The sequence below is a fragment of the Phoenix dactylifera genome, chromosome 3 (genome assembly GCF_009389715.1).
Source record: "Phoenix dactylifera cultivar Barhee BC4 chromosome 3, palm_55x_up_171113_PBpolish2nd_filt_p, whole genome shotgun sequence".
Classification (NCBI taxonomy): domain Eukaryota; kingdom Viridiplantae; phylum Streptophyta; class Magnoliopsida; order Arecales; family Arecaceae; genus Phoenix; species Phoenix dactylifera.
In genome coordinates this window covers 14,067,083-14,085,936 of record NC_052394.1, presented here as the reverse complement: position 1 = coordinate 14,085,936, position 18,854 = coordinate 14,067,083, and the positions used below count along the sequence as shown (strand labels likewise).

Here is an 18,854-nt window from a genome sequence, read left to right as displayed (position 1 = left end):
TAAACTTTCAGTAAGAATTTGAGAACCCATTGACAGATTCAAAATTACAAACAATTCTTTTGATGTTTTTCAACCATCAAAACAAAAGGAATCATGATCAAATTGAACCTAGATGCAACTGTTACGTGTCTATTTGAGAATTAACATATATATATAAAAAATTCCCCATAAGTCAATATTCCATGAATTTATTTACCGAAAGGCCAAGCAAAAATCAATTATATTATAATTAGAATATTAGATGAAGAGCATATCTTATTGCAATTATATAAATATATATGCTGATTAAACATCATAAGTTTGAACAGGTGAGACCTTCCACAGCATCTCAATTGACCATTTGCCATGATAGCTATTCGATCACCTAGAACGTCGGCTTCATCCATGGAATGTGTTGTCAATAATATTATCCTTCCCTTCTTGATCTTCTTTATCAACTGCCATGTTGAACGCATTGAGTATGGATCCATACCACTGGTTGGTTCATCAAGGATGATAACCTGTGAATTGAGAACAAATTTTACATTTATGAAGTAACATGAAGAACAATATGGAAAGCAATTATTTTATCTTCACCGCACCTTGCTATTTCCAATAAGAGCAATACCAAGGGATAATTTCCTCTTCATTCCCCCAGAAAGTGCACCTACAGTTGTGTTAACTTTGTCTGCCAAACCCACCTGATCTCAATCCAATTAGTGAAGAAAATATATAGGTTTGTTTCATAAAATTTCATAATGTCATGGTTGATTAATTATAACCATTATTCTTTTTCCACAATACCAATGCATGGAAATTGAGTATTGTTTGTTAAGCATGAGTACATTAGTTGTTTCCCGGTTGGTAACCTGAAAAGGCAATGGAGTAAAGAAATGAAAAGGATGGAAAATTATGAAGTACTGACTTATACCTTCAGTTCATGTTATGATGCTCGTTTCTTGACTTATTTATATTTGGACATGTATGACAATGACTATACTCTTGATAATCAACAAGCACATAACTACTAACAGCTAACAGTCTTTTTTCCTTATCCCGACAACACTCTCGAAGTAGCGAGAACCTGGACCGGAGAGATATGCATGGTAGGAGGCAACTCCCTTGCTGGAGATATTAGCCATCTAAAGACTTTAAGAATCATAACAACCAATAATGTCTTAATCTCTCTAAACTGAAGTTTGTCATAAACAGTGTTTGGCTGATGCTTGAAAAGAAGGATTTGGAAATTTTTATTGGAATTAGTAGACCCAAGGAAAGGACATCCAGAAATTGGGCATTCAAACTAAAGAGATGTAGAATCAACTATATATTAGCTCTAATTGTTTTCACAAATCACTGTTTGACTTTGAACAGTGGATCATTTAACAAACAATTGAAGCAAGTACACCAGGAAATCAAGCATTTGCCGAGATACAAGTTAGTTTATTGTAAAAAACATATAGAATCATCAGAGCAGTCAGTTTTAGCATGTGCAGAACTAGAAGATGGACTGACAGGGATCAAGAATAAAAAAAAAATGTATACAAAAGCATCTCCCTGGTAGTTTACACATTAAGACCCACGTAACCCTTCATGCGAGATCCATTGCAAAGACATACTTATAAGCAATTTGAGGAACAGGTTAAAATAATTAATTAATTCAATGTACAATAACAATAACTTTTTTTATCTTTTTCAATGGATAAATAATAATTTCCCTAGAAACTCGGGATAAGTGTTAGATATATGATATCTTAGCATGGATGAACACTCTCGGTTTCTTTCTAAAGTTCTAGTAAATTTAACCTTTTACTTTTTTTTCTTCAAAGATTTATAAGAAAAGGATTCATTGGAATGATTTTTCAAATCCACTTGAAATATAGCACACATATCTGATAAATTAATGAAAACAATACCTATTTTAAATTGGGCTTCTCGGCTTCTCCCTTTTGTTCCTATCTTTCTTTAAGACATAAGCCCATAAATATTGCCATGATGCTTGTCTAAACACAAAATCAACCTTAATAGATAGTTTTAGCATGCAATATTCAAAGATTTCAAACTGAAATTAAATCATACAATGATACACTACCTCATCATATGATCCTTCTACATTCAATTTGGGTTTTATGTCTAGCCATAGAGTGTTTTAGTTAAGAGAAAAGGAGGGAGATCCACCCACACTATAGTTATTTAAGTCTAGTTCGCTGGGGATGGACCATCCAAGAACTGAATCTCTAGTTACCAAAGCAGAGTGGCATAAAAAGTCCGCCGTACCGGTACCGGTCGGCGTACCGGTGGCAGCCCGGATCGGTCCGAATTGGTCCCGTACCGGTTCTTCAACAATAAACTACCGGTACCAGATTCCACGCTAATTCGGTACCGATCTCAGGCCGGACCGTACATACCGGCCTGTACCGGCCAGTACGGATCAGTACGGCAGACCATGGGTGTAACCATTAAGACAAGCCTTAGCGTTGTTGTATGTTAGAGGTGGATTTGGAGAACATAATGGATTATAGTGACAAAATAAGCACTAGAACTAGCTTCAATGACACATCCATTGGAAAGGAAAGTATAAGTTAGTATTAAAAAAAATAAACTAGATAGCACTTACAGAAGTTATCTTCATGCACATGGATCTCAAGTGACATGTATTAAAATTTAAGGCTTTTCATTAATTTTGTAAAGATCAGCTACTCAATTTCTCAGTCTGGGCATAACAGTCCAACAACTTGAAAAGTTGGAGGTTTACAACAACAGAAATCTAAAAGAATATTTACTCCACATTCATGGACTGCCTGTGAATTTTGAAAATACAGAATGCTTCACTAGTATAAGAGATTTCGCTAATCTGTTCTACTCAAAATACTTAGCTAAATATAAGTAATTCTGTCTTTTTTGGGTACTGATGTCAATAGTTAGTTGAAGTATAAATTCTACAAAGTTGAGGGATGATGAGGAGGAGGAGGAGGATGAAGATGCCAACGGTGACGATGATGACGACAATGATTATGATGAATTGATGACGATGACAAGATGTCCACGACAACGACAATGATGATGATGATGATGATGATTGTGGTGGGTTTGATGAAAGCTGCAAGTCAGCTACAAGATACTCAAGAATCAGAAGGCGGACAGTTTCAATATGCATGGTTAAAAACTTCAATTAATAAATATTAGGAGACGACGACGATGACAATAATGATGATGAAGATGAAGATGATTGATAGTGACGATGACGAGTATTGGAGCGGCTATTCATGTAACAAAGGATGAGCACATAAAGGCCCACCCATGGTATATTGAACCGGCCCGTACCGGACCGGTCCAGTACAGCCGTGGAAAACGGTTCCAGAATCGAGCGGTTCCTGCTTCGTACTGGTGTGAACCGGTCCGGACCGGTATCATTTTTTTTTAAAGGCCGCCACGTTGTGGCCTTTTTGACCACAGCGCGTGGACTTTTGAAAATGGCCGACAGCGAGTGGCGTTGTGGCCCTTTCGGCCACAGTGCGTGCGATGTCCTATCAGAGGAAGCACGTGATGTCGCCCTTCCTTTTCAGCTATAAAAATCGAGTGATTCAAGCAAGGATCAAAGCATTCAGCACAGGAAGGGAAGGCGGATCGAACAGGGATCCAATAGAGGCGGCGTGAAAAAAAATTGAGGTCAGAGAGCGATGTTCTCCTTCCAAAAAATTCTAGCGAAGGCTAATTAAGGTATGATTTATTTTTTCTATCCTTTTTCTTTATTTTTCTTAAGGTACTTTAAAAAAATACAACAAAAATTGCAAAAAAAGATAAGATCATGCCCAATTTTTCGATTCGGGCTTAATTTTGTTATATGGTGTAAATCTATGCACGATGTGCATGGTGACAATTTTTTTTTCGGAATATATATTTTTTTAATGAAAAATAAAAAAATTAAAAATTAATTTTTTAATGAAAAATAAAAAATAAAAAAAAATAAAAATTAATTTTAAAATAAAAAAATTATCATTCTCATAGGAATGGAGTCATCAAGAAAAACCAAACCTCATAGCGTGATATTGGTAGCGAGCATGGGTACATGCTCGAAGAAAGGCATCAGTTTCAATGCAAATATTGCCGCAGGTGCTTTAAGAGAGGAGAGGTAACCAGATTGAAGCAGCACTTAGCCGGTAATTCCGGTGAGGTAGCTACGTGCCCCAATTGCCCACTGAAAATCCGTTTGCTGATGAGACAAAACCTCGCTGGCATCAAAGAAGCCAAGAAGAGGGCTGCCAAGAAGAAAGCAGAGGTGGAATACCAAATGACAGAGCCACCTTCCTATCACTTTAGAGAGTCAGAGGAGGTTGAGCGTATAGATAAGGAGGAGGCACAGATCCAAGCTGTCATGCGGGCGAGCCTGGATGATCAGTGGCAGCAGAAGGAGGTGGTGAGGCATAGGGCTCGATTTGAGCCCTCATCTTACGAGTCAGGAGCCGATTCTGCGAGCAGCAGAGAAGATTCAGAGTTCATGACGACAACCTTAGTCAGGGAGGGCGTCAGCAGAGGACGTGGCTGGATTACATCTATTCTGAGTGGTTTTGATTTTCGAAAGAAGTCATCCAGAGACCAGAGGGATTCCACCAGGAGCATCAATCTATGATGTAGATCTGCATGCCTTCCAAAGCAAAGATTCGAAGCAGCAAAGGGTAGACTCAATGTAAAAGAAAGATATGTGGCAAGCTATTGGATCCTGGTTCCACTTCAGCCACATCCCAGCAAATGTGGCAGACAATACATACTATAGTCTACCATTTCCGCCATACAGGCTGTCGGTCCTGGTGTAGATCCTCTAGGCTCGAAGGACATCTATGATGAGCTTCTTGACAACAATAAGAAGCTAGAGGATTGCCTCCTATAAGAGCAAGTGGCCCACATATGGACTTACTGTGATGTATTATGGTTGGACCGGTTCGACAAGGCAGAGCATCAACTTTCTGACATACGGTGATGCGAAGACTTTCTTCCACAAGTCGGTTGATGGTTCGGATCAGGTACATGACGCCGAATACATCCTCGGACTTATGGAAGAGGTGATTGATCAGGTAGGAGAGGAGAACGTCGTGCACGTCGTCACTGATAATGGGTCGCAATATAAGTTGACCGGAGAGATCTTGATGGAGCGGCGACCACAAAATTTCTAAACCCTATAGATGCACATTGTATCGACCTCATGCTGATGGACATTGAAAAGATCCGTAGGGTGAAGCATATGGTGGAGATAGCCCAACGCATCACCAAATATATTTATAGTCGTACCTGGGTTCTTTCACTCATGAGAAAGTTTGCAGGGAAAGAGATTCTGAGACCAGGAGTCACACGGTTTACTACGAACTACATTGCACTTGATAGCCTTATCGAAAGGAAAGAAGCCCTACATCAGATGTTTGTCAGTCCCGAGTGGCAGCAAAGTAGGTATGCCTAGGCCGGCACTGAAGGGAGCAAGATGGAAGACTTGGTTACGTGGTAGTCATTCTGGCAGCGGACCACTGCGATAGTCAAGGCTATCAAACCATTATATGAAGTGCTGCGGATCGTGGATAACGAGAGGTATCCCCAAATAGGCTTTCTATATCACATGATGGACATGGCAAAGGCTCAGATCATGGAGGCAGATCCAGCCCATGCCCATGAGTACATCAACATCATTGAGCGGCGGTGGAGAGCCCAAATGGGTAGAAAATTACATGTAGCATGTAAGCAAGAACATTGATAATTATATTGATAGATGTACTTGTATAATTTTACTAAGACGGTCTCGTCTATGTGCAACATACTACCTGAACCCCCAATTTCAGTACAACAAAGTTGAAATCGGTATGGATGACGAACATCTAGAGGCTCTATGTAATGTTATTTACCAGATGAGGTCTGATTCAGAAGTCGCAGCATTATGTCCAGAAGAGGTAACATGATTTAGTAGCATGTGTAAGTATACCGACATCTTCTATTATTAACATAGTACAAGATGCTTCTTTTTTACAGACCAAATTATTTAGAGAAGGCAGCAACAGCTTTGAACGAGCAGCTATCGTGAGCAAGACACTATGAATCCAGATATGTTATACATCAGGAAGACATTCACCTGGCATTACATGGTTACTAATATGGCACTATCATATATGTAATTTTTTTTAATATTTTTGCAGCTGAATGGTGAATTCATTTTGGCGGGTCCGTAAGAAATCTTAAGCGGATGACTATCCAGATCCTCTCCCAGATGGTCTCCTCGAGTGACTGTGAGCGCAACTGATCCACCTTCGCCCTCATCTACACCAAACAAAGAAACCGTTTGACACAAAAGCACCTCAACGACCTTGCTTATGTGTGCTACAATCTATGATTGAGGCTAAAATGCATTCAGAAGGAGGTGGACCTCAAATATGCAAATCCAATCTATAAGGCTTTCAAAGATGATAACGATGATCCTATGCTCGGAGAGCTTGTGGGCCAGCAGCAGAAGCCCGAGCTTGACGAGCCAGGATCGCCTCCACAACCAACCTGCTTCATAGCCAGCGAGGCTGAAGTCGATCTATAGCAATGGGCTGAGCGCAATATTCCACGCACTCCCACAGTTGATCAGTCACAGCTAGAGGGGAGCCAGTCACCACATGACTAGTACGACACACCCTCTCAGAGAGATGATAAAGATGCTCAGACGAGGATGCTACAGTACCCAGTCGACTTGGTCAAAAGGGCGTGGTAGTCAGGCAGAGGGACATGAAGGGTAGAAAGCACCTGCCCAGCAAACAAAAAAAAGAAACAAAGGGCCCCAATGAAGAGTGACAAGAAGACCTCGAGCAGCAGCGATGAAGATTCTGGTGGTAATGGATCTACTAGCCATGGAGGGAGTGAAGGACAATATGGTACTACTTATGAGACACAATCGGAGGCTGGTAATCGATACACCGGTAAGTCCCAGTTTAGGCATGCTATACAGCATAGGGACCACGGTAGGCCATCTGATAGAATCCGTTAGGATAGGATACAGCTGCAAATGACCTCACATATGGAGTAGGATCCATAAATGTATCAAGTTCCGAATCGTATACTGGATCCTATTATCTGCGGCGTCAGGCAGCCTATGGATACGGTGCATCAGAGTCATCTTCTGGTGGCTACTACCCTATGCAGTCCGAAAAGTCTCACGGGTTGAATCTTTGCTGTTGCCATATTTGGATGGGCCCCTCCACAACCATATTATCAGCAAGAGGACTCCTTTCAGAGCCAAAGCTTCAGCGAGAGATTCGAGAGTTCTTATGACCCAACCCGGATTCCTCAGGGATTGAGCATAGAAGGCTACAACGCCGTTTGGTTAGAGGGATGGTTGATATGCCTTCTTATTATGCTGATGATCCAAATATCTACGAGAAGCATCGCTACTTAACCAGATTTTAGATAGCCGAGAATGCTTTAAATATATGTAATTGATTGTATCTTAATTTGAAAATATTTATATTCTTTATTTTATGATTTGTATCATTTTGAAGTAATAAGATGCATCATTTAGCTTAAATCTTAAACCTGAACATAGAAACATCAAAAAACATGAAAAAACTCAAAAACCAACAAAAAAACATCAAATTTGACTTCATTGCATAGAAAAAGATCCAAAAAAGAGAACTTCCAAAAAAAGGCGTCGTAGCTGAAACCCAGCCGAACCGGTTCGGTACCGCCCGAACTGGTACCAAACTGGTCCAGATCTCCACCGGTACGTCGACTGGTACCGATTTGGCGTACTTTGGCAAAGCATGCTGAACTGGCCCATATCGGCCGGTTCCGCCTATACCGAATCGGTCCGATCTCTGACCAGTCGAGTTCGATGTTAAAAAATGGTATCGGCCTGTACCGACCGGTAAGGCCAATTTTTTTTAGGCTTTTGGAGGCCGAACCAGTGGTACCGATTTGGTACCGGTTCAAACCGGTCCGATGGCCGACAGATACACCTACCGGTACTGATTCAGTGATCTTTGGGTATAAGCAAAGAATGCTGACCCGGCCCGTACTGGTCGATTCAGCCCGTACCGAACCGGTACCATCTTTGACCGGTCCGGTTCGATGTTAAAAATCGATACCGGCCCGAACCGTTCAACCGTACCGGCCCGAACCGTTCAACCGTACCGGCCCGAACCGTTCAACCGTACCGGCCCGAACCGTTCAACCGTACCGGCCCGAACCGTTCAACCGTACCGGCCCGTACCGGTTCCAAATTTTTTTGAAACTTTTGGATGCGTGAACCAAGTCGAACCAGCAGTACCGGTTCGGTACCGACGCCCACCAGTATGTCGGTACGGTCAGTACGGCGGACCTTAACTCATATCCACTAGTGAGTTAGCATATTGTGGCAATACAAGACAATATAAGTAAGCACGTGCTCATATTTCAGAAACACAGCGAACCTACCTAAGCTTGATCATTTCATTCAGGTGACTCCTTTATCAAATTAACTTTTCCTGATCTCACCAATCTATTTTAAGTCATTATCTTTGTTTCTGTTTGTTAAATCCAATAAAAGTGCTAGTTTACACTATCTCCTTGGTCAGATTTCTGTGAAATTATAAAAAAAATTTTAAGGTCTATATATCAGCAATCAGCATGCACTATTAACGCAGATTTGAAAGTTAGCTTCATTTGATCGAGTAAAAAAATCATATTGTTGTTTAAAACCCATAAAAGTGAAAGTATCCTTGATGCAGTATATCAGATTGTCCTAGTCAATCATAAAATGTCAGTATCTATCTTTTGTCTAGGTATTGCTACGTGTAGATTGTAGTAAAGCATGCCATGTGTGCATGGTCAACAAGGAACCGGCACTAGCATGCTAGCACTCTGCATGCACGTTTGCTCAGATACACCATAACTCTGACAGATCATCTTAATACTCATCAGACTACTGCCCAAGCCCTCTGAGATCTTACTAACAACAGTTTGCGAGCGATCTTATTAACTGACATCTCTTCCTGTAATTGTAATTGCACTCATCATTCATATAGTGGAGGTGATATTTGATTTCCTAACAAAGGAACCAATACAAAATAAAGTTCTAAGAATCTAATTAAAAGCAACAAAGTTGCGAAGTTTCTGCATCATGAATGCAATATCACAGCCAAACCTACTAGAAACCAATGTAAGCAATTCTCGCAGATATATAGCAAAGGAACTCACTTCATCAATCATATTTTTCACCTTCCTATCCAAGCAGTCCTCCTCAACACCTTTCAAAATGGCAAATATTTCCATGTGTTCCTTGACCTAGAAGGAATACAGCAAAAAGCTATAAATGAAGTAAAAGAATAAATAGTTGTCAAATTCTTCATAAAAAATAATTAGTATGGTAATGTCTCATACATTAATAATCAACATACAATTCTGCATTAAACCAATCTTTCATTCAATAAATCAAAAAATGAAACATCAACATTTTTATGAAGTAAAATTGAAGGCAAATTATGTATTCTAAGGTATACCATGTCTAAGAATCTTGTTGAACACTTTTTCATCAAAAAATCTTATTCTACAGCCAACAGCTTCTTTCATCAGATAATGTATTAGCTAATCAACATATTCAGTTTGAGATATGTGTAATAGCAAAAGAGGCCCTGAATCTTTTCCTATATTCTATAATCTATACTCTGTATTCAAGGATGTGAATGAACCCAGAAATGAAGAAATATTCAGGAGTAGTTTCAGGATCTTCTCGAGTACTTTCTTTCATTCTCTAAACAACTGCCCTCCAAAGTAACTTATGCACTTTAAGAAAATTTGCAAATGAAACAATATATTGTGACCAAAGGACACAACCATCAATATGCATAGCTCAGCCAAAAAGATTTCTAAAAAACTAATTTTACAGCAAACACATACAATGTTAAAATTCGTTCTGGCACAGCAGGTGTCATGTCATGCCAACCATTCCATGCCATGTTCCAATCCATGCCAAAGCCCAAAATAAAACTTATAAAACTTCTTTAATTAAAAATGGTGCCAAGTGCCACTACTGGTCTAATAAGGTACACATATTAACTAGCATGGACCAGCACAGCTGGCAACTGGAACCTTGTAGACATCATCATTTACGCAATATTTGGAACAGTAGTTATAAAAGAATAAATGATGGAACAACAATGTGTTTAGACATAGAATTAGATGGTCATACTTACCGTTAGTTCTGGAAAAAGTATGTCATTTTGTGGACATACACCCAATGTCTTCCGTATTTCATCCTAAAAGTGAGGAAAAAAACAGAACAAATAATGTTAACAAAAAGGAAAACAAATGATGATTCCAAACATTAAATGATAGGGTGCACAGAATACACTTACCATAATAAGATATATAACTAGTAATAAAATTTTGAATCATAACAGCATTACACAAGATTTTATTTTATTTGCTGGCCTTTCAAATTATAGTTGCAGCTAAGATTTCAAAATCTTTATTGTCTATGAGCATGTGACTTAACCAAATCTCTGACTGGAACAACAGTCACATGTATATTTTATATCTGGAATCTTACCCGATCAGAAATAGGCTTGCCTGCTAAAACCTAGAATGTGTAATGGACCAAACTTGAGTATACAATCTTAAATTGTCAAAAATTATAAAATAACTTAAACTGTACACCTAAATGACCCACTGATACATGCAAAGGGAGGGCCCACAGTGTAATCTAGATTAGTGCAGCTAATCAGTTAAAGATTGGTTCAGTGGAAAGCAAGATAGAAAGCAAAAAGTTAATGTAAATTGATAGATGGAAGAACTGGCAAGGCCTTGCACCTCCAGTCTTCAGAGGATCTGAACCATATTCACCCAACCTCAAATCAAGCTCCTCCCATTGAATCCCCAGCATTGCACTATGGATTTCTCATAAGGCCTCATGCCACACAAAAACTGAGATAAATCATGCTAACTTTATTGCTTGACATGTAAATTAAGAACAATTGTTAGGTATTTATGCTAGTTAAGACTCATGAGCACCTTCAAAAATGAACAAAAGGAAAGAAAAAACCAACTCATTTTGACCAATTCTGATGCTCCAAGGCATCTGATGCATGAAACAACTCGCTGGATAGAATCTGATGCTAAAATCAGTGCACCAGATGTCTCCTCTTATTTGCCTTTGGGGTGCCAGTCTGCATGTCTTTGATGCATGTATTGACCTGTCAGATCAATCCAATGCAGGAAGTTGGTCCAGTTTGGATTTCTTCCTTTGGAACCAATGCACTGCATTACCCACCCAAAAAAGATTCTAAAAAATAAGAATGAAATAAGTTACTCTCACGAATTCCTAAAGTAACATAGGCTCCGACGGTTCACCCAAGTTCCTCTAATAGCTTCTGTCCTTTTATCACACACCTCAAAATCTTTTGGCCCCCTGTCCGCACCCACCCCCCACCCCACAAAAAAAAAAGGACGCAGATCTGGTAGCTTTACAGAAGATTGCAAGTATTCAAGTAAAATAATATAGTAACCAAATTTAATTGAATTGAAATACAAATATATATATATATATATATATATAGACATAGCACAAATTAAGATCAGTGTGCTCCATGTTCATGTGCCAACATCTCACATACAAAGAGGATTCTTAATATACATATAATACAATCAACAATATTAAGAAGAGATGTTCGCCAAATATAAGAACTACAGAAAATGATTGTGAAATTCCACACCTTAAACCTGTCATCACCAATTAAATTAATTACCTAGTGGAACATCTAAAGGACCAAGCATAGAACTCACCATGTCTGTTCTAATATTCTTGCCAAAAACTAGTGCATCACCAAATGTAGGAGGTAGAAGACCAACAAGCATAGAAATGGTTGTGCTTTTGCCAGCACCATTATGCCCTAATTGATAAAAAATAACATTTTAGTAGTAGTAATAAAAATAAATATAACTTGCATACAGCTTCAATTCTTTTATAAGTTGGATCTCACTGAGTTAACATTAAGGAAAACTTTGACAAATGAGATATTTATCAAGTAGAATGTCATAATACCACCTAAAAATATGCCCAGGGTCTTTGCAAGTTGTGGCTAGATAAGTATGGCCATTTAAGCATTCAAAGTCAAAAGAGTAGTACCTACCTATCAGATCAGTTACAATGAAAAGCACATGAACCACCCATTTGAGATATATGATTTTGCCTACAATGATTTAACCATCTTTTTTCAGACTTCTCCAAGACCTTCAGAACAATACCTATCATTCAAATAGCGTAGCTAGGAGCATCATGAAATCTGCTTCAGATATTACTTTGTATCTTCCCTCTTGAGCAACTCTTCGAGTGACCTGAATAAAACTCAAACCCATGTTTCCCTGCCATAAAGTTGTAATTAAACTTTTACCAAAACCCTGTGGGTTTACCTCCTCCGAAGAAACAGAACCAACTCTTGAAGATCCGGCCTAATGAATTTGTTTATTTCCCTACATCCATCCCCCCCCCCCCCTCCTCTTCAAGCACTACACATCCATTTTTATCTTTTTTACAGAGTTTCGACACTCATAGGAAAAGATCTGAATTATGCTAGTAATAGTAATTAAACTAATAACTATCAGACAATGCAAGAATGTATGATATAACCACAACAATAAGAATAGATAATAGCCAAGGGCACCCCAAGTTCATTAGTTTTACCATAAATTATTAATTAACAAGCAATTATTTGATGCTAGTCCATGTACAAATACCATTTATTTCAGTTTGGGACTAAATCCTGCATAACAGGATGTTTTCCTAGATTCTGTTCACAATACGACCGTCCTGCCATTGTCTCAGCATCCTGATCAGCACATTCTGGGACATCTTCTGTCCCAAGTGTCGGGACATGGCAGGATGGTGGCGCGTTTCATTCCATGGGAAAACCAGAACAACCCCATCCCACATGATTCAAAGCCTTGGTTCCGGCCATATCGTACTAATAAGGTACCGGCATTAGTACACCCCTCAACACCATATCAGTAGCTATATTGTCTGCAAGTATCATCACCAATAGCTATCTTGCATCAGTACGGTAGCATACCTACCACTCCTTACCATATTAGTAAGGTAGCAGTACTTAATCCTAGGATATAAGAGAAGTGAGATGAATGCAAGTATCTGAGTTATTCAAATGTCTCCACTAGAACGAAATAGAAATTATTGGAAGTTATAAAATGGTTAAGCATACCTAGAAGAGCTAGAATCTGGTTTTCAAAGAGAGTGAGTTGAAGCGAGTTGACTGCACAACATTTTCCCTTCTTTGTCATATAGACTTTATGCAGATTCCTGATACATATACAGCTATAGAAAGAAAAAACAAAATAAAGTTCAGTAAACTAACCAAACTTAGAATGGTTCATCTTTGAGAGTTGTAGCATACATACCGGCCATCAAGTTCCTGTTGTTTCATATCCAAGCTTGCTGCTTCTATTGAAGGTTCAAAGGTACCTTTACCAGCATAATGTGATTTGCTTTCTAATGTTTCATCATGGAGCTTGTGTTCCAGGCTATCAGCATGATGATGAAACATTTTTTTCCTTTGCCAAAATTGCCTAGTAAACAGGAAATTCCAAGGATAATGAACTCCATTCTCTCTAGGAAGAACCTAATAAAATAACAAAAGATACAATTATGCAAAGTTGCAAACATGATATAAGATAGTAATGGTTAAACCCAGAATCTGACAGAATCTCAAACTCAAAGAGATGACTGCCCTTCACAAAGAAGGTAGCTAAATTGGAAAGAAATACGGAATAGTAACTAGTTATTGCAAAATTAATGCAAGAATAGAAGTGATGTTACGTCATGTCAAAAGGTAGAGAAAATCCATTAAGCAAGTCTTTTTTGGGAAACAATCTGTGGCAGCATGACTGATAGGTGAATGTTATCTTCTTCCACTCCGGCAAATAATCTGCATGTTTAGGTCTGCAGGTGATTATAAATGTACATGCATGTCAAGATGTTCAACAACCTCCCAAGACTTTCTCCTATTTTAAAATCCCTATTCAACCAGATGTAACCCAAATGACATGGCCAAACCCAAAACAACCCAACCCTATTAACAAGAGCAAACCCAAATTTAGCTTAAGATGGGGTTTGGCTAGTGAAATTCCAACTTGAGACCAGGTTGGGCTGGGTTAGGATTGGGGTTTTAGAGGTTGGGTTAGGTTAACCTGACCCACCCACCCAAGCTGCAGCCCCAAACCACAATGTGCCAGATCAGCATTAGTGGTACGTGTTATATACACTGATTCCATATTTACACCTTTCATAGGAATTGAGACCATGCACACCTTAAGTTATGGTGATGGTCTCTAGAAAGAGGGTGACATTTCAAGATTAGGTGTGGAGAAAAAGAAAAATCTGATTTCCAATTATAGCACTGACCTATTGTGGCTTCCCGTTCATGTCTCAACAACATCAAGTACAATAATTTGTAGATTACATCTAGCATACGTCATGTTGCTCTTCTGTAGAACCAAACCCCTCATCCTCGTGGACGGCTTTTCGGAGGGGGGAAAGAAAAAAGAGTTATTCCTCTAAGGCAGCCACCATAACCTCCACATTCCCATCTACAATAAGTCCATCGCCATGATCATTCATGGAAGTTTCAGAAAACATGCATAGAAACAACGAAGACGGAAAAAAAGCATCAATTTTGAGAAACTAAGCTCCAGCAACCTGGTCGAAGAAACATTAACTAAAGTTTTTTTTTTAAAAAAAAAAGCTGCTAGAAGATAAATTATCGATAGAAGAAAGCAAGAACTACCTACTCATGTGACCAAATGTGCTACAATCACACCTAAGACTGCAAATGGGTCGGGTTGACCTGTGACCCGACCCGACCCATTTTGGAGGATCCGTGGGGCCGGATCGGATTCTAAAGTGGACCCATTTCATTTTTCAGGTCGGGTCTGGGTTTACTGAATTCAAACCCGAACCGATCCGACTTGACCTACTTGAAATTTGAATAATTTTGAATTTTCAATCCTACGACCCGACTCGACCTAAATTTGTAAAATTATTTGGGCCCACGGGTTGCAGCCCGCGAGGGTGCAAACACAAATTCTGAAGCTATGGATGAATTGACCCGGACTGGACCCGACCCAAACCCGGATCGGACCCGAACCCGAACCGGACCCGAACCAGACCCAGACCCTGACCCAAATTTTTTGATTGGGTCCGAATTATACATGGACCCGACCCGAATGACCCGTTAGGTCAAAAATTGTAGCGGTGGATCCAACCCGACCCAACCGGATCTTCTATCGGATCGGGTCTAAGTCCAAAATTAGGACCCAAACAAGAAACCGAGTTGGGTCGGGGTCACTCATGATCCGATCCGATCCGACCCGACCCATCTGCACCCCTAATCACACCAAGTATAGACCTATATGCCATAAGGCAGTGAGTACTTGAATTGCATCTGCGGCACGAAATTGTTAGATAATGATTCTTGAGAATTTGGGGTAAGAAAGAGTCCTCATTTGACGGCATGAGACCTTACTTTGGTTTCATAGGTGGGGAAGTGTTTTGTCCAGTGTCCACAGTTCATGATTGGCCACTATCATTGTTTTCTCCAAGTTAGTCTACCAGAGAGTTCCCATCAATTGTTAATTTTATTCTTTGAGACTCGAGACTTTCTCTTCATGACTCTCACTTCTTCCTTCATGACCCTTGACCCTTCGTGACTATAATAGAATTCTAAGTCTCATTTGGCAAGGTCAGTGAGACAGAAAGTATCTTTTTAAATAGGAACAAGATTCCACCTTGAAGAAAGCTACCCAAGACTTTCTTGAGCCTCTAGCAGTATTACAGCAGGAGTAAATGCTTCTTTCAGATAGTCTCATATCCAAAGCATAGTCTTATGTTGTATCATAACCAATAAAAGAAGTGAAATGAATATGTTTCCCTTTTGACATGTTTGTCAAGCAACATCAATAATGATGTCCATACAGTTTTACAGCAATAACTTATTTTAAGAATATATACATGCACCTTTACGATTGAAAGTGACGACCGTAACTGAATTGCATAGTGCTCAACTGAAATCGCCAAACCATCGAAGAAATAATTCAAGACACTGAATTGCATATTGCTCAACTCAAATCACCAGACCATCCAAGAAATAATTCAAGACAGCACAAACTCCCTGACAAAGTCTTCAAGCATCTAGCACAATGAGGACTTACTAAACTTCAACAAGTGGAAATCCATGTTGATTCCACAACATAAAGGAACAGAAATATAAATGTCCAAATTTACATTAGGGCAGATCTACATTATGAAAGGAGAAAGATCAAAGAATGAAAAGCAAGGGAGGGAAAATATATCTATAAGAAGCTTGCTCCCATGTTGTCTTTATGATGATTTCTCACAAAGCAATGGAGTCAAAGCATGAGGCCCAATAATCTGTTGAACATGGCATGTTTGGAACAGATTACATTTGTAGAGATTTGAAAAGGCACTATCTCGTTGAAAGGTTCTCTGCCCTTTCTCAACGCATTGATGAAGGAGATGATATACAGCAGAAAGAAAGATAAATAAAAAGGAAAGTAATAAATTTAGGGAAAAAAGGAAATCGGAGGCAAAAGGAGAGGACAAAAGAAAAGAGAGGTTGAAGAGAGACCAAACGGCTGGAAATGGTTGACCCATTCAGCTCTTTATGTGCTCAATAGTACAGCTAGAATGACCCTAAATAAAGGGGAAAAAGAAAGAAAGGGAAAAAAAAATTAAAATCCCATTCATAAGTAACCAGGTGACAATATGGATGATTGCATGCATTTCTGTTCTTCACATTCAAGCAAGCAAGATGAGAAAATGAAAGGACATAGCAAGAGTATAAATCCTGAAACAGCAATTAGAAGTACATTAATTGTGAATGTTTAATAAGTTTTATTATCATTGTAACCTAACCTCAAAAATCAAGCATGTACTGGTAGCTTGATAACCAGTTAAATGACTAATCTTATCAATCTATATAAACAACAGTATGAAACTATGAATTAATGCTAATGGTCAAGGTTTAAAGATCCGTTTAGGACTAGTCCATCCTACCCATCCCGGATTAGACCAAAATCATAGACCATGTCCTAGAATGAGTCTGGGACCCCAATACCAATAAAATCAGGTCATCCCCGTTGGCATCAATCTACATAGTTACAATATTTAGACTTTAGAGAATATCTGAAAAATTCATGAATTATTCATGACTAGCTGTTTGGCCAAATCATTGAGCGAAAAACTTGTTAATTCGAGAATGGATCATGAAAAATTCATTAAGTTTGCAAAAATCACAAATAGCTCTCCAACCATTTTTCTCAATCTCCATCTCGGTACACCTCGATACGAACTAGTACGCACCTCGGTACGGATTGGTACGTATCGGTACGTCTCGATACGGACGGTACTCATACCGATTTTCTGCTAGTACGTATGCCCCGTACCAAGCAGTACAGGGCGGTATAGCAGACTATGGTCACATGCATGGTGACGTGGGTTGTAAAGGACCTGACAAGTCAAAAAAATATCGAAGTTTCTTATTTTGGATTCCAACAAGGAAAGCAGAGGGATGATCCCTATTTCTCTCTCTTGTTCTCTTTTCTTTTCTCCTATTCTCTTTCTGCTCCACTCCATGTTTGTATTTTTCTAAGCCTCCAAGATAATGACTAACAGGTTGGAGCAAGGTCCGCAATCTCGGTATCTTAGCGGTACAGTACGGTACAGCTTTGTACCAAAATAACTCGCTAATAATTTTCTCAATTTTTTCTCAATACGCCTCGATATGGACAGCTACATACCTCGATACGACTCGATACGAAGCTTGTACCAACTTGAAGGTATGTTTCATACTGGTTTTCTCTCGATACGGTACGGTATGCCCCGTACCAAGTGGAACGACAGACCATGGGCTGGAGGCTTCCTCAAAGAAGCAAGCTAATTGCCTTTACACCAAACTCCTATTGTAAACTTAGAAATTAGAATAAATTTTATATATATGTATGCATGCGTGCATGCTTGTGCATGTGTGCGTGCATTCATGTGTGTGTGTGTGTATGTATATATGGATACATATATATACATAAACATACACATAACTATATAAATATAGACGTATAAACATATATACACATATAAATATAAGTTCACAAACATTTATTGTTTTAGATATTTTAAACATTTCTATTTTCCAAACATATTGGATTTTTCTAAATTTTGAACTTCTCAAACTTACGGAATTCTTCCTAGGCATATATAATGGGTCAATGATCAAAACCGGCCAATACTAGGGCCACATGGGCGTTTCCGTTGTGTGCTTCAGCCCCTAGTTTGAAGGCCCAAGGAGATAGCTTGGACTAGCATGTCTTCTAAATATAAGACAACATAACAATAGAAAAGAGAGAGAAGAAGAGGAGAGAGAGCTCGGATCATGGCCATCACAAACCTAATACCCCATCAATGTCAGTACTGATCATGGTTTTAAATATCATGGGATAGGGTTGTCCCTTTTTTCTGTGGAATGGGATGCGTTGAATCTCGACACTTGGATGATGGATGTCCCTTCTTGTCTAATCTATTTCTGGACTCGTTCTGTCTTGGTACTCAGGAAGGGGTGCCCTATCCCGACACCCAGGACAGTGGGATGCCCTTAATTCCCCACTAGTTTTTAAAACCTTGGTAGCAATAACACACTGTAACCCTAATGATCAGCACAAAAACCTACCCTAATCCTTAATTATGACAAAATTACCCTAGAAATCCTCTAAACAAAAATTAAAAACAACAAAAAACAAAATAAAAAAGGAAAGAAAAAAGGAATTGGTATCTAGAGAATAATTAGGCCGCCACCAATCCCAAG

The 18,854-nt window shown here is 39.1% G+C and overlaps 1 protein-coding gene across 1 annotated transcript in view; it reads right to left on the bottom strand.

Annotated features, from left to right (window-relative positions):
- Positions 1-18,854, bottom strand: part of LOC103707982 (ABC transporter A family member 1) — an 84,719-nt gene that overhangs the window by 48,842 nt on the left and 17,023 nt on the right. Inside the window, exons 12-18 of the mRNA XM_039124675.1 lie at positions 13,381-13,601; positions 13,185-13,297; positions 11,755-11,861; positions 10,167-10,229; positions 9,172-9,258; positions 582-680; positions 316-500 (exon numbers count right to left, since the gene is read on the bottom strand). Coding sequence (XP_038980603.1) covers positions 316-500; positions 582-680; positions 9,172-9,258; positions 10,167-10,229; positions 11,755-11,861; positions 13,185-13,297; positions 13,381-13,601 — 875 coding nt within the window. The remainder of the gene's footprint in view (positions 1-315; positions 501-581; positions 681-9,171; positions 9,259-10,166; positions 10,230-11,754; positions 11,862-13,184; positions 13,298-13,380; positions 13,602-18,854) is intronic.